At 43.1% G+C, this 15,708-nt stretch overlaps 1 protein-coding gene across 1 annotated transcript; it reads left to right on the forward strand.

The window, feature by feature from the left end:
* The first annotated feature begins 11,582 nt into the window (after nt 1-11,582).
* Nucleotides 11,583-13,933, forward strand: LOC124718707 (homeobox protein Hox-B4-like). The gene is made up of 3 exons (XM_047244328.1): nt 11,583-11,833; nt 12,044-12,348; nt 13,920-13,933. The coding sequence occupies exons 1-3, from the start codon at nt 11,583-11,585 to the stop codon at nt 13,931-13,933; spliced, it is 570 nt and encodes a 189-aa protein (XP_047100284.1).
* The last annotated feature ends 1,775 nt before the right edge of the window (nt 13,934-15,708 follow it).

Raw genomic sequence — 15,708 nt, forward strand, 5'->3', positions numbered from 1 at the left:
GTTAATTTCTGATACGATGCTTTACCGATGGTTCTAGCCTTGTTTGCTTTGTGCTCCGTTTCCCTGGGACACAATTTCAGGGTGGTGTTGGCATTGCCACCAGATGTTAACGAATAATAATAATAATAATAATAATAATAATAGTACACAAAGCAATCACTCATATAAACACATCGGCTACACCACTGCAATTTCATAACCACTTCTACAACCCTTTAGATCACATAACATCAACAGATACGAAGAAAGTAAATTGGAAAAAGAAAACACTACATGGCAAGCATCCGTATCATCTAACAGACCCACACATCGATCAAGACGCATCCAACAAATGGCTAAGGAAAGGCAATATACACAGTGAGACGGAAGGATCCATGATTGCAATACAGGATCAAACAATAAACACCAGATATTACAGCAAGCGTATTATTAAAGATCCCAATACCACAACGGATAAATGCAGACTTTGCAAACAACAAATAGAAACAGTAGACCATATCACAAGCGGATGTACAATACTAGCAAATGCAGAATACCCCAGAAGACATGACAATGTAGCAAAAATAATACATCAACAGCTTGCCTTACAACATAAACTTATAAAACAACACGTTCCCACATACAAGTATGCACCACAAAATGTACTGGAGAATGATGAATACAAATAATACTGGAACAGAACCATTATAACAGATAAAACAACAACACATAACAAACCTGACATCATACTCACCAATAAAAAGAAGAAATTAACACAACTAATCGAAATATCCATACACAATACAACAAATATACAGAGGAAAACAGGAGAAAAAAATGAAAAATACATCCAACTGGCTGAGGAAGTCAAGGACATGTGGCATCAGGATAAAGTTGACATTATACCAATTATACTATCAACTACAGGAGTCATACCACACAATATCCACCAGTACATCAACGCAATACAGCTACATCCAAACTTATGTAAACAACTACAGAAATCTGTAATTATTGATACATGTTCAATTACCCGAAAGTTCTTAAAAGCTATGTAACATATACCGTACCGTTAAAAGGAAGTCACGCTTGATCAAGATCCGCGTCACTTTCCATTTTTGACCAGACATAACGTCTGAGAAAAGAAAGAATAATAATAATAAATAAGTAACACATCAACAACTTGCCATACAACATAAACTAATAAAACAACACGTTCCCACATACAAGTATGCGCCACAAAATGTACTGGAGAATGATGAATACAAATTATACTGGAACAGAACCATTATAATTGATACAACAACACCACATAACAAACCTGACATCATACTCACCAATAAAAAGAAGAAATTAACACAAATAATCGAAATATCCATACCCAATACAACAAATATACAGAAGAAAACAGGAGAAAAAATTGAAAAATACATCCAACTGGCTGAGGAAGTCAAGGACATGTGGCATCAGGATAAAGTTGACATTATACCAATTATACTACCAACTACAAGAGTCATGCCATACAATATTCACCAGTACATCAACGCAATACAGCTACATCCAAACGTAAACTACAGAAATCTGTAATTATTGATACATGTTCAGTTACCCGAAAGTTCCTAAATGCAATGTAACATATACCGTACAGTTAAAAGGAAGTCACGCTTGAACAACGTCCGCGTCACTTTCCATTTTTAACCAGACATAACGTCTGAGAAAGGAAAGAAATAATAATAATAATAATACGTAGAATCCTTTGACATAGAAGTAGGTGTGAGACAAGGAGATGGACTGTCTCCCATCCTGTTCGACGTTTTCACAGAAAAGGATGTGGAAGAATTGGAGGAAGAACTCAAAAAACGTGGATTTTGAAAACCAATCCAAGAGGGCTTTCTAAAACTAACCACTGCCTATCATACCATATGTCTGCAGGCGACCTGGCAGTACCTGTAGAGGACGAAGAGACTGCCTTCAAACAACTCGACACATTTAAAGAATTAGCAGGAAAAGCAAGGGTACAAATCTCATTCGAGACAACTGCATTCTTGTGTTCAAAGGTAGAAATCTCAAGCATGAAAACAAAATCAGCACGGTCCCGCACTTTCAATGCCTACGAGAATTCATCGAACCACAGGCCCTGAAAATATCTCACAGCAAAATCGCCTCCAACAACTAAAAAAAGCTTAGGGTTAGTCTGACTTCTACAAGAAGAAATCCATGTCAAGACATACAAAAATTTGGCACTAGTCATAAAACCAACATTCCTCTACGCAAGAGAAACGCTGACGCTTAACGGAAAACACGAATGGGAAAAAATCAGAAGAAAGAGGAGAGAAAGGTCATTAGGAAAATTTGAGGAGCTAGACATAGCCAAGACTGTTAGAGACTGCAGTCAATCAAAATAAAATAAAAGTTTTGAAAAATCGAAACTGACATTAAGAAAAGGGGAATGAAATTCCTTGGTTATCTCAACAGACTACCAAAAAAAAGTTAATAATGTAATGTGACTTAAGAACTCAACACCTTGCCTGAACGAAATTCGAAAGGACATCAAAAACGTAAACATAAGATGTATCAGAAAGAGACATCTTCCGACACAAGGCAGACAAATGGGAAGTAACATCAGAGCAACAATAAAATAGTACAGTTCAAAGTGGTCGGAAGAATGTAAACGAGCCTTCTCGAAAAGAATGAAAACCCTATGGAACAACAAGGAGAATCTAAAGAGAAGCTGAATGAGTTGTGTGCTTAATGTCTTCCATTTATTGGGACAATTCGCTAGTAATAATAATAACAATAATAAAAATACTTTTTGAAACACGCTATTAGTTTCGTGCAGAAGAGCGTTTTAAAGATTAGGCTTTGTTTACTTTTTAGACTATTTATACATTACACCACAAGCCATGCACGCACCATGCTCCCAGTTAAAGACACGTAAAATTTGCTAAACAACAATATCGGCTACAGCATGAAACACATCTATTCATTATGACACATTGAAGTTGATTTTAGCACAGAAAGGGATGCGCAGTGTAGTCACCAAAATTTTTGAACACTTAGCCGGATGATATAAAATGTGTGCCAGACAATAAAATTAAATTCTATAACAAACCAAAAAGGCCGGTCGTTGTGGCCGAACGGTTCTAGGCACTTATGTCGGAAACCGCGCAACCGCTACGGTCGCAGGTTCGAATCCTGCCTCGGGCATGGATGTGTGTGATGTCCTTAGGTTAGTTAGGTTTAAGCAGTTCTAAGTTCTAGGCGCCTGGTGACCTCAGATGTTAAGTCCCATAGCGCTCAGAGCCATTTGAACCAAAAAGTTTCTCCCAGACAACTCTCCTATTCCGTAGAAGAATTTCCGTTTATGTAATATGTGAGAGGTTCACTACCTCTTTTACTTATTCGTGCCGGCCGGAGTGGCCGTGCGGTTCTAGGCACTACAGTCTGGAGCCGAGCGACCGCTACGTTCGCAGGTTCGAATCCTGCCTCGGGCATGGATGTGTGTGATGTCCTTAGGTTAGTTAGGTTTAATTAGTTCTAAGTTTTAGGCGACTGCTGACCTCAGAAGTTAAGTCACATAGTGCTCAGAGCCATTTGAACTTATTCGTACCTGCAAACAAAAACAACTTGTAAATAATCAGTATGTAACCATATTTATATGTGCGTGTTGTATGAATGTAAAATGACTCGTTCCACATCATCGTGAAAACTGTACAAATGATCGATAGAGCTCGAAACTAACTAAAAAATTTGTAATAAATAATTAACTCGTAATCACAGATAAATTTTCGCAGTAAGAATATATGCACCAGTACGGACAGGAAAGCTTGTTTATGTGTGCAGTACTGTCATGGTTGATTCTCATTCGAGTCGTAGCGAATACTCTATTAATGTTCAAAATAGTGGAAGATACCAATATTTCAGTGCGGATGGAATTTTCGGCTGGCCACCTACCGTTTGTCTTCACTCGAAGCAAAAAGCTCTCTTGTTTCACTTAATACTGATTCTCTGCAGGCTTTCACAGTATAATTATCGTCTGTCATTAACGTCTCTAATTCAGGTTTTTCAGCACCTCGGTGGCGATCTCACCAGGGTCAAAGTCTTTGACCAGCCCTCAGTTTTAATGAAGGACTTTTTTTTCTTCTAAAATTGAAATTGTCGATGTCAGTATTCCTTCTGCCTGCTAATAGAATTTTTTTAATGAAATGCATCACACGTAGCTGTCGATGTGTTCCTTATTATGAGTACCGGTTGTGGTTAATAACTATCATGCTAAAATTCATGGTGAAACATTCTGCTGTCATTTATTTTGCACAGTCCGCTAATAATTTCGGTCAATGACCGTTATCAAACTTACCTGTCATAAAAGGCAAGAAATATACGCCATAACTTGAAAAAAACTTGTTTGGTCTTTTAAGCCCACCATAGCACCTAAAAAATTTCTCACAACAACTGTGTACGAAATCTTTGTCAAGAAGAAAGTCCTACTTCTGTTCAAATTACGGCATAATTTCACCGCCGATAATGCCAGCTAAGCTTGATAATGGTCGTTGACCGAAGCTAGCAGCGAATTGTACAATTATATGGTGGCTGGATATCTCCAGATACAAACATACATAATAACCATTATCACAGCATAAAATTGCTTACATTAGTTAGGTATCATGACACGTCATAACAACATGGCAGTGACATAATGCGGGGCGTAAATAATATACGAAATTTTTCACTGTGATTATGTTATTAAGCGGAACCAGTAGTCACAATAAAGGACGTACCGACAGCTGCAAGTGATCCACGCATTTCATGAAATATTTAAGAGCTGTTGGCAGTCACCTCTAATAAAACTATAATAACTGATTATTTCCATTTTCATAAGAGAAAACCTCTGCTGGGATGCATTAGTTAAAATACCTCATTTATCTGCTCACCAGCGTGCAGATAAATAGGAGTAAGCTGCAGGGAAAGACGGATAATGTACAATACGTGCAGAAACCGAGAGGAAACAACAAGAAAGATTGACCAAGAATGCTCAGATTAAAGAGAGTGTAATACAGGGATGTAGCCTTTCGCCCTCAGTCTATATGTCGAAGTAGTAATGACGGAAATAACAGATAAGTTCAGGAGCAGAATTAAAATTCAGGATGAAAGGATGTTGTTGTTGCGGTCTTCAGTCCGAAGTCTACTGCAACCTTCCTCTGCTACTATATCCTGTACAACCCACATCGTCTCGGTTAACTACTGCAACCTAAATCCTTCTGAATCGGCTTACTGTATACATCTTTTGGTCTCCCTCTACGATTTTTGCTTCTCACACTTCCCTTCAGTACTAAACTGGTGATCCATTGATGTCTCAGAATGTGACCTACCAACCGATCCCATCGTTTAAATGGCTCTGAGTACTACGGGACTTAACGTCTGAGGTCATCAGGCCCGCTAGAATTACTTAAAACTAACCAAACTAAGGACATCACACACATCCATGCCCTAGGCAGGATTAGAACCTGCGACCGCAGCGGTCGCGTGGTTCCAGACTGAAGCACCTCGAACTGCGCGGTCACAGCGGCCGGTGATCCCATGGTCTAATCATTTCTTTTCTCCCAGTTCTGTTCAGTACTTCCTCATTAGTTACGTGATCTACCCACCAAATCTTCATCATCTTTCTGTAGTACCACATTCAAAGCTTCTAGCCTCTTCTTGTCCAAACTGTTTATCATCCAAGTTTCGCTTCCATATATGACCAAGCCCCATACAAATACTTTCAGAAACGCCTTATTGACACTTAAATCTACATTCGATGTTAGCAAATTTCTCTTTCTGAAAGGCTTTTCTTGCCATTGCCAGTCGACATTTTATGTTCTCTCTATTTCGGCCACTATCAGTTATTTCTCTGCCCAGATACCATAACTCATCTATAACTTCAAGTGTCTGATTTCCTAATCCAATTCCTTCAGTATCACCTGATTTAATTCAACTACACTTCATTATCCTTGTTTTGCTTTTGTTGATTTTCATCTTACCCTTTCAATGCACTGTCCATTCCGCTCAACTACTCTTTCAAGTCCTTTGTGGTCTCTGACAGAATTACGATGTCACTGGCAAAGCTCAAAGGTTTAATTTCTTCTCCCTGGGCTTTAATTCCTACTCGAAATTTTTCTTTTGTTTCTTCTACTGCTTGCTCATGAAAGGATACGAATAATAAATTTCGTTAATGGTATTGCCATTGTCAGCGAAAGCGGAAAATAATTGCGGGGCGTGCTGAATGGAATGAACAGTTTAATGAGTACAGAATGTGCATTGAGAGTAAACACATGAAAGAGGAGTAGCAAAAATAAGAAGAACAATAAACTTAAATATGAAATTGGGGATCGCGAAATAGACGAAGTTAAGGAGCATTGCTTCCTTAGGAGCAAAATTAACGCATGACAGACGAAACAAGAGCATAAAAATCAGACTAGCGCAGGTATTCCTGGTCAAGAAAAACCTACAGCTGTCAAATACTTTTACAGACCTTAATTTGAAGAACAAATTTCTGGTAATATACTTTTGGAGCACAGCATTGTATGATAGTGGGAAAATCAGAACAGAGGAGAAGTGGGGCGATAAGGTGTAGCGCTACAGCTGAATGTTGAAAATTAGGTGAACTGATAAGATCAGAAATGTCGCGATTCTTTGCCGAATCGTCGAAGAAACGAACTTATGAAAAATGTTATTTTAAACTGCGGGCGACTGCAACCAAATTGCCACATTTTTAAGGAATTTTAAATCAAAACGCATGGAAAACACTGCAAGAAGAAGGGACAAGATAACGGGACGTGTGAGACATCAGGGAATAACTTCCATGGTGCTATAGGGAGCTCTAGAGGATAAAAATTGCAGTGGAAGATGGAGATTGGAATTCGTCAACAATTACAATTGAGGATGTAAGTTGAAAGTGCTACTCTGAGACGAAGAGGTTGCCGCTATACGTGGTGGGGCGCATCGAACCAGTCAGTAGATTGATGGCTGAAAAAAAAAATTAATAAAATAATTTGAAAGTATATCACACGAAACATTTTTTTCATTTGTATTCATAATGTTTACTATCAAATTGAATTTGATGTCACGTACTAATGTGTATGGCCCCTAGCGGTCTAATAAACGTTAACTTCTGAGTCAACGCAATCTAAAGAATCAGAAATAGCAGAAAGAAACCATTTAAAAAACAAAACACTAAATTTGGAAGGCTTTCAAAGCAGAAGAAATAAAAAATCGGGAACAACATGGACAGAAGAAAGGAAGAGACTTCATGGGAGAAAATGAGGGAATACTGGAAAAATAGGAAACAACAACAAAGGAAGAAGAGGAACTGAAGTTGTTAACGTGATCCTAGTTGGTCAATACGATAAAAAAAAATAAAAAATTGTTCAAGTGCAAATCGGTTTTGCAAGTGAGGGTTCCATATAAACTTAATTATGTATACTGACAGTTCATCCATTTTGGGAATCTAGAATCTTGATAATTTTTGTCTGTTACCAACATTGATACTGGCAAGATATTGGTCCCAGGAATTCCGAGACATTTTAATTTTCAAGTTTGAAGCCGAATAACAAATGACAAAAGAAACATTTTTATCGTGTCATAGCCTATAATTACTAATCAACAATTTTCTGATATTTTTCTGTACTTGTACTGTCAGACCTTGGTTCGTACTAAATTTCATAATCCTGCGTCAACAGGAATTATACTACATGTTTCAAGGAGTGAGTTTTCGGTTATCAAAATATGTGACATAAAAGGCCATATCTTTAGGTTACGTTGACTTAGAAGTTAACGTTTATTACACCGCTAGGGGCCGTACACATTAGTACGTGACATCAAATTCAATTTTATAACTGTCTGAACACAAACGAAAAAAAAAAAATGTTTCGTGTGGTATACTTTCAATTTAGCAATTTTCGGAACTTTTCCTTTGGTTCCGCTGTGAAACCCTGCAGCTTGCCAAATTTGATGATCCTAGGTCAACTGGAAGTAGCGCCTTTGCGGTAGGTTTTGACGAGCGAGTTTGCGAGTATTAAAGTATGTAACATAAATGGCCGTATCTTCTTATTAGATTGACTTACAAGCGTCAGTTTCTTACACAACCAAGGAACTATAGACTTTAGTATGTGACATAAATTTTAACTTGATACGTCTTTCCATTCCTGAGAAAAAGGGTTTGACTGACACACGGTAAACAAAGCGATTTTATAAGGGTTCCGTTTTTAGCAGGTATGATGTACTAAAAATGGTGCATATAGACATGCTGCACTTGTGGCGTTTGTTCCGACAGAAAGAAGTGTCGGAACTGGCCAAGGACGTAATATATAATAGTTAATTTTCGATGATGGGTCCTTGAATTTTCACGGAACGGTAAAACGTGTGATGTCGCATACGAGCGATTGATAAAGACAGGCGGCGGGGAGAAATTTGAAATAGAGCCGGGTTTTATCTGCAAGATAAACAGAAAAGGCGAGCGCAGAGCGATATCTTGAAACAGTTCCCTGTGACACGCAAATCAACCTCACGCAGGCGGCGGCGAATGTTACTGGTCGCGCATTCCACGCGACAACGGGACACACCATTTATCTTCCTTAAAAACCCGAGTGTCTACTCAGCCACTTCCTTTCATTCTCCCCTTTTTTTGTTTTCTTTTTATTTTCGCGCTCTCCCGGCCCGTTTCCATATCCACAGCCGCCGGATAAACATCTGCTGCTCGCGACTGGTTTCTTTCTCTTATTGCTGCGCGTCTGCGACAAATTACATCTGGAGTAACGCGTCCCAGATTAGCGGGCAAGCACAGTTTTCAGTAGGCGGTGTAAAGGAGAGGGCGGAAGATATTGTGTGTGCGCAGGGCGCAATCTACTTGTCAAGTATGACCGCGTTGGTAGGTCCACGTGTAAGGGCCACTTCGAGATTTTTAATTATAACTTGGCGACTGGACAATGTTGTACGGTAAAAAAAAAAATGCCTTGCTGGCTATCAGAGACCCAAGCTATTAACAGGGCGGGAAAGTGGAAAGGAGGTGAAGGATTTGAGGGTGAGAGAGGAGAGAGAGTGAGAACGAAAAACACACCGACGAACTCAATCTCGACGACATTTTTGCCGAACTCCGCCGGGCAGAATCGCAGCCCACGCACGTAGGGGCTGAAAACAATAACACCGCATCAGCCACAGGCGTCCTTTTTTTCCTTTCTTCTTCTTTTCCTTTCCTCCCTCCCTTCTCCCTACGCCCTACTTCTTCTCTAGATGCTTTTTCTCCTTCTTCCATTTACGCCCCGAAGCCTGAGTGGTAATTCTTTTTTTTTATTTTTTTTATGCGTGCGTCGTACCCGGGGGTGATGCAGTTTTTCGGGGAACTGCTGAGGACGTCGCCACGGTGAGGGTGGAAAGAGATGGTGGCTGGAAGTGATTATTTTGTACCCCTCTTCTCACCCCAACAACCCTCCCGCCCGCTGAAACCTGGAGCGGCGAAAATGGTCAGAGCGTCCAATGGGGCTGCGTTCGGGTTGTATGGGGGAACTCCGCGAGTGTGTGATAGGGAGGCGACAGGGGTGGGGGGTGCAGCGAGCTGGAGGGGCGGTAGACCGAGGGAGGGGTGCCGAGTTCCAACCCGCGCTGGCGGCGACGGCGGGGTGGCGCGTCTTCGCGAGTGCCGAGCTTTGGACCGCGCGTGCTACTATCTTCGGCGCGCGCGTGGGCAACGAAATGCTTTGGCCCGAACTGAGTTGCCCCTCCTGCGTGTGGCGACTGGGCGTTGTTGTCGGCTCAGTTGTGTGGAACCGACCCGGCCGCTAACAGTAGCCGTGGAGTAGGCGCGTACGACGGAACCCGTGACGAATTCTCCACACAGTAAATCTCAGCGCAGCGGCGCAATCAGTCCTGAAACAGCTGTTCACGTTTGTGCGATGTGCGGAGCTATCTTTGCGTTCATTTCGAACAGCTGATTCGACAAGTGCACGACCGTTTCTACTCAGCGACAGGTGCCAAAATTTTAACATCTCTGTAGTTTCTTAAAAGAAATATGTGACTGACCGAAGACGAGAAGTTTCAGCAAATCAGCTTTTCGCGGAAAGTGTCCGACAATAACTAAAAGCAGATCGAATAGTGTGTCGCCACATATTCTGTGCCTTCACATACTGTACTAAGAAGAGCTGCCACGAATAGAAATAGTGTTGCAGAAGAGACCTCCAAAATACTGGAATGATGTAGGCCCTACATTCTAAGATAAATTCGTAAGATCTTTTGTCAGTCTGGGGTTACATCAAAAGTGCAGTGTGTGTAGTGTGTTTTAATGACTTCAGAACTATTTCTTTGCACCAGCGACAGGCTGAAATTCATCTGAGCAGTTTGTACATCTGACTTTTGGATAGTATTCTGAACTTAACCCATCAATTCATTTGTGATGTGTGGAAAGATGCGTCATTAATTTTATGGCAATTATCTTCAATATTACTGTCGTTTCAGGGTGGTGACTATTGGATGTTCAACTGCGAGTGACGTCAAAAGCAGTTTCATGCATCACCATCTGTTACGTCTACAGCAATATTTGTGGTAGACGCTGCTGATTAGGCGAAACGTGTTAAGCAGAGATATAAATTCATTGTTCATTTGTCTAAAAATTGCGATCAGTTTCGCACTGTGTTGAAGTGCGACGTGTTGACAGTTATATTCTGGTCTGCAGAGTGATGTGTTCTACAAAATAGCAACAGAAAAATTTAAATTATCTTGTTGTTCGTGATAAAGAAGCGTCTAGTAGCGAGGAAACCGTTGCGAAACGGGCGCGCGCAAAATCTCGCGGAAACAAAATACAGGTGTTTGGGGTCACGCCTTTCGCGCGGGAGTCGGTTGCGCGGCTCGCCACCAGGCGGCAGCGCGGTCGTCCCGGTAGGGGGAGGTCCGGCGGCGGTGATCCATCATGGCGGCTGACGCCGGCGCGCTCTAATTGGTCGAGCCGTCGTCACGTGGTATGCTAATTGGCAGCGGGGTGGGCGGTGACGGCAGCGCCGCGAGTCGCTTTTTTTGCTCCCCTCCCCTGTCGCGCGCTGCGGCTATCTCCGCTCGCCCGGTTCCCCACTCCGGCGTTCTTTCCTTCCTCGTTGTGCCGCTCTCTCTGTCCCTGTCTGCGTAACCGCGCCCCCTTCTTTCCTCGCTACTGGCGGCGAGCGGAGAGCGTCTACGTGTGCACTATCGTCGCCACGGAGGAGGAAATAGAGCGGCGTGGTAGTTATTGCGGAGAGAATGCGGCGGACTGTATACACGGGAAGCGTTGACGGGTGACGTGCTGCGCGCGATGGAAGGGAAGCGGAGTCTGCGGAAACTCGGATGTTCGGAGTGATTTTTGACAAGTGCAGCGAGTAATGATGGATGCGACGGTGTCGGGAGTGGCGGCGGATTGCTGAGGGATTTGAGAGACTGGAGGATACGGGATTTGCGCGGCAGTGCTAAGCAAAGTAGGTCGTGCAGGGGAGGGGTGGGGGTAAAGACGGGGAAAGGGTGCAGTGGAGGGGAGAGGGAGGGGAAGAGGAGGAGGCGAACAGAGAGCACCGCTCGCGGCCGGCGCCCGGCAGGAAAAATTAATGATCATGAGTTCGTTTTTGATGAACCCGTCCGGCGGAGCCCAGGCGTCGGCGGGCGCGGCGACGGCGGTGTCCGCCGTCGGGTACCACCAGCTGCACCACCAGCACCACGCGCCGCACCAGCCGCAGCACCAGCAGCTGGCGCCGCAGCCGCAGCAGTTGCTGGTCGACCCCAAGTTCCCGCCGAGCGAGGAGTACAGCCAGAGCAACTACATCCCGGCCGACTTCTTCGGCAGCGCCGCGGCGCAGTACCAGGCGTACCACCACCACCAGCAGCACCACCACCACGAGCACGACCACCACCACCAGCACCACCACCAGCACCAGCAGCAGCACCACCATGTGCACCAGCCGCACCACCACCACTACGCGGCGGCGACGCCGGTCGCGGTCACCGCCAACGGCTACGGCCCCGGGGGCGGCGCCGGGGGCGGCTACTACTACCCGCCGCCCCCGGACATGGCGAGCCCGCAACAGCCGTGCGGCCCGCATCCTCCCCCGCAGCCGCTGACGCCCGCCAACAGCGGAGGCGGCACGCCGAGCCCGCCACCGCCGCCTCCGCCGCCCCCGCAGGCGGCCCAGCCGCCCCCGGGGGCGGCGGTGACCGCCGCGCAACCCCAGCCGCAGCCGCAGGGGCCGCCCAGCGGGGCGGATAACCTGGAAGACGACCAGGAGGACGAAGAGGCGGAGGAGGCGGAACCGGACGACAGCTCCGGGTCCGGGGAGCGAATCATCTACCCGTGGATGAAGAAGATCCACGTCGCTGGAGTCGGTGAGTCGCATTACATCTGTCCCGTACCTCAATAAACTTCACATGGCGGATAAAATCGTCCGTATTGGCCGTTAAAGCAATTTGAAAACATTTCTTCTTTGGACAATTTCAATAAACATTTTTTGGAACAGCGATCAAAATCTTTTTTAAAAAGATTTTCTTTTTAAAATTCAGTCTTGATCGCACCACGTATGCTACAAGAACATAGATGACCGGTTTCGGTCATATCACATGACCATCATCAGACCCATGGCATCCTTCGAAGATGGTAGGTGGAGCACTCTTCTCAGCTGCTGTGATGTCACCTACCATCTTCGAAGACGTCACCTACCATCTTCGAAGGATGCCATGGGTCTTATGGTGGTCATGTGATATGACCGAAACCGGTAACCTATGCTCTTGTAGCAAACGATTTAGAAAAGATATCTGTATGGTGCGAAAACAAACAATTGACCCTAAATAACGAAGAGTGTGAGGTCATCCACATGAGTGCTAAAAGAAATGCGTTAAACTTCGGTTACACGATAAATCAATCAAACTTAAAGGCCGTAAATTCAACTAAACACCTAGGAACTACAATCACAAACAGCTTAAATTGGAAAGAACACATAGAAAATGTTGTGGGGAAGGAGAACCAAAGACTGCGTTTTATTGACAGGACATAGATAATGTAACAGATCTACTAAACAGATTACCTTCACTAAGCTTCTCCGTCCTCTTTTAGAATCCTGCAGCGCTATGTAGGATCCTTACCTGATAGGATTCACGAAGTACATCGAGAGTGTATAAAGAAGGGCAGAACGTTTTGTATTATCGCGAAATAGGGGAGACAGTGTCATTGATATGATGCGGTATTTGGTGTGGATATCATTAAAACAAAGGCGTTTTCCGCTATACTGCGGAATCTTCTCACGATATTTCGTTCACCAACTTTCTCCTCCGAATGTGAAAATATTTTGTTGACTCCGACCTAATAGGAAGACACGATCACCGTAATAAAATAAGGTAAATTAGAATTTGCACTGAAATATATAGGTGTTCGTTTCTTTACGCGCCGTAGGACGGTGGAATAATAAAGAATATTTGTGAAGGTGGTTCGATGAAGCCTCTGCCAGGTACTTCAATGTGATTTGCAGATTATCCATGTAGATATAGAGGTAAATGAGCCCATTTCGGCAAATTGCCATAATCAGGTGCTCTTGCGTGTAATATTGTCGCTGCTATGTCTTGTCTTTTTTAGAATCATTAGTTTCTCCTTAGATGTAAGCAGGAGATTAATAATTCTACAAAAAAGGAGACAGGACATGACAGCAACGATATTACATGCAAGAGCACCAGAAGATGTCAGTATGCCGAAATGGGGTCATCGTGAGTGATTTATACAATGAAAACTACTTGAAGGCCAGAGTAGCTGACTGATATTCATAACAACTTTGAAAACATATGTGAATAAAAATCCTGCGTCAAGATTGCGAAGTTTGTTTATTTATTACTGGTTTCAGCTCATTACCGAGCCAAATTCAGCTCAATCTAAAATGTTGTTCAGTGTGTGACACTCATATTTTTTACAGCTAAGTCACCCTAATGAAATAAAATCCTAAAGTGAAAATCTTAGTTGGTTATTTAATTGACAACATTAATCACTAATGAAACGTTTTTACAGTGCCAATTTTGCCACACACATGTACAAACGATCGACATCAATGGTAGCTGCATCGCCCATAAGTGGTTGTAAACGAAATATTACGAGGGGAATTTCGTGAATAATGCACACTAATATTTTTACTTACACTGTTTTTGCAGTATCTCTCTTCATTCCTTCAGTGTGGTCTTCCTGCTTCTCGACGTCCGAATCCCATCGTCTCCGAAGCACTATTATTCCATCCATAACACCTGTTCATCTGTCTACTGGCTCTTGATAACGGTGGTAGAAAGCTCTTCCAGGGGAAGATAGTGACGCCCACGCATAGGTTTTTTTCAATTTTGGGATCAAGTTGAAGTCTGGTGGACTCATGTGTGGGCTGTAGGAGAATTCGGCAACACTTCCCATCCGTAGTGAGGTAGTTTTTGGGCTACAACATTGCCGATATGCGGGCGACCATTGTCGTGAAGAATGATTGGCCCAGCCTCGAGCAACTAAGGTCAGGTTTTGTGCGTCTTTCTGCGTAGGTTTTGCATGAAGTTACGTTAACACACCGCTGTGAGACATGTTCCACATGGGACTCTGTCAGTATGATTCCTTGGTGATCGTAAACAAAAATCATCATTTGCTTCAGCTTTGATTGAGCGCGTCTATATGTTTTTGTACGCGAAAATCTGAAGCTCTCTACTCATTGGATTTCAACTCCTCGTTTCATAAATAGCGATAATTCGCTACAATACTCCTTGTACCTTCAAGGTCGAATATTGTTTGAGAAAGGTTGCAGTGTACATGCCTTTTTGCTTTTGTTTAGCAGTCAGACAGTGGCGGACCATTTCGTAGACATTTTTCTCTTCTTCAAATCATTTGTCAGAATACGTAATACTTATGTTGAGAGAATTCCCGTGGCTTTAGATAATTCCTCACAAGTTACACTGCGATCTTCTTTAAGAGCATCTGCCGCAAGTTTCGCACTTAGTTCATCTGTTGATGGTTTTGGTCTTCCGGGTCTTGGATTATCATCTATGCTCATACGACCACCACGAAAACGATTAACCAAATGTGCAGTTCACTGTTAACTCACCACAGACTGCACTTAACGTACTGTGGATTTCTGACGCGTTTTTGTTGCTTGAAGTTTCGTTCTTGATATACGACCTCTTGTCTTCAACACTTCCAGTACCCGAGACGCCTGCTGGGTCCATTTCTATCTTTCGCCAATTTTACGTTAGAGTACACAGTGAAAAAACAAAAAAACAAAAATGTGTGAAATCTTATGGGATTTAACTGCTAAGGTCATCAGTCCCTAAGCTTACACACTACTTAACTTAAATTATCCTAAGGACAAACACACACACCCATGCCCGAGGGAGGACTCGAACCTCCGCCGGGACCAGCCGCACAATCCATGACTGCAGCACCACAGACCGCTCGGCTAATCCCGAGCGGCAGTGAAAAAACAAAAACTCATATTTGTTCCTCGAGTTCCCAACTGCATCTGTCGTGATTTTCATTGTTGCTGCATCAAATAATCGACAGTAATACCAACATGTGTATTATTTGTGAAATGTCCTTCGTGTTTGCAACATTCGCATCAGGAACAAGGAAGTATCTGACAGCTGTCAGCCAACTAAGAGCTATCACATAGACACTTTCTTGTTTCTGATATGAGTGTTAGAAATAATATCTTGTTTACAACCACTCATGGGCGAAGCAACTGT

The sequence above is a fragment of the Schistocerca piceifrons genome, chromosome 10, assembly GCF_021461385.2.
Source record: "Schistocerca piceifrons isolate TAMUIC-IGC-003096 chromosome 10, iqSchPice1.1, whole genome shotgun sequence".
Lineage (NCBI taxonomy): Eukaryota > Metazoa > Arthropoda > Insecta > Orthoptera > Acrididae > Schistocerca > Schistocerca piceifrons.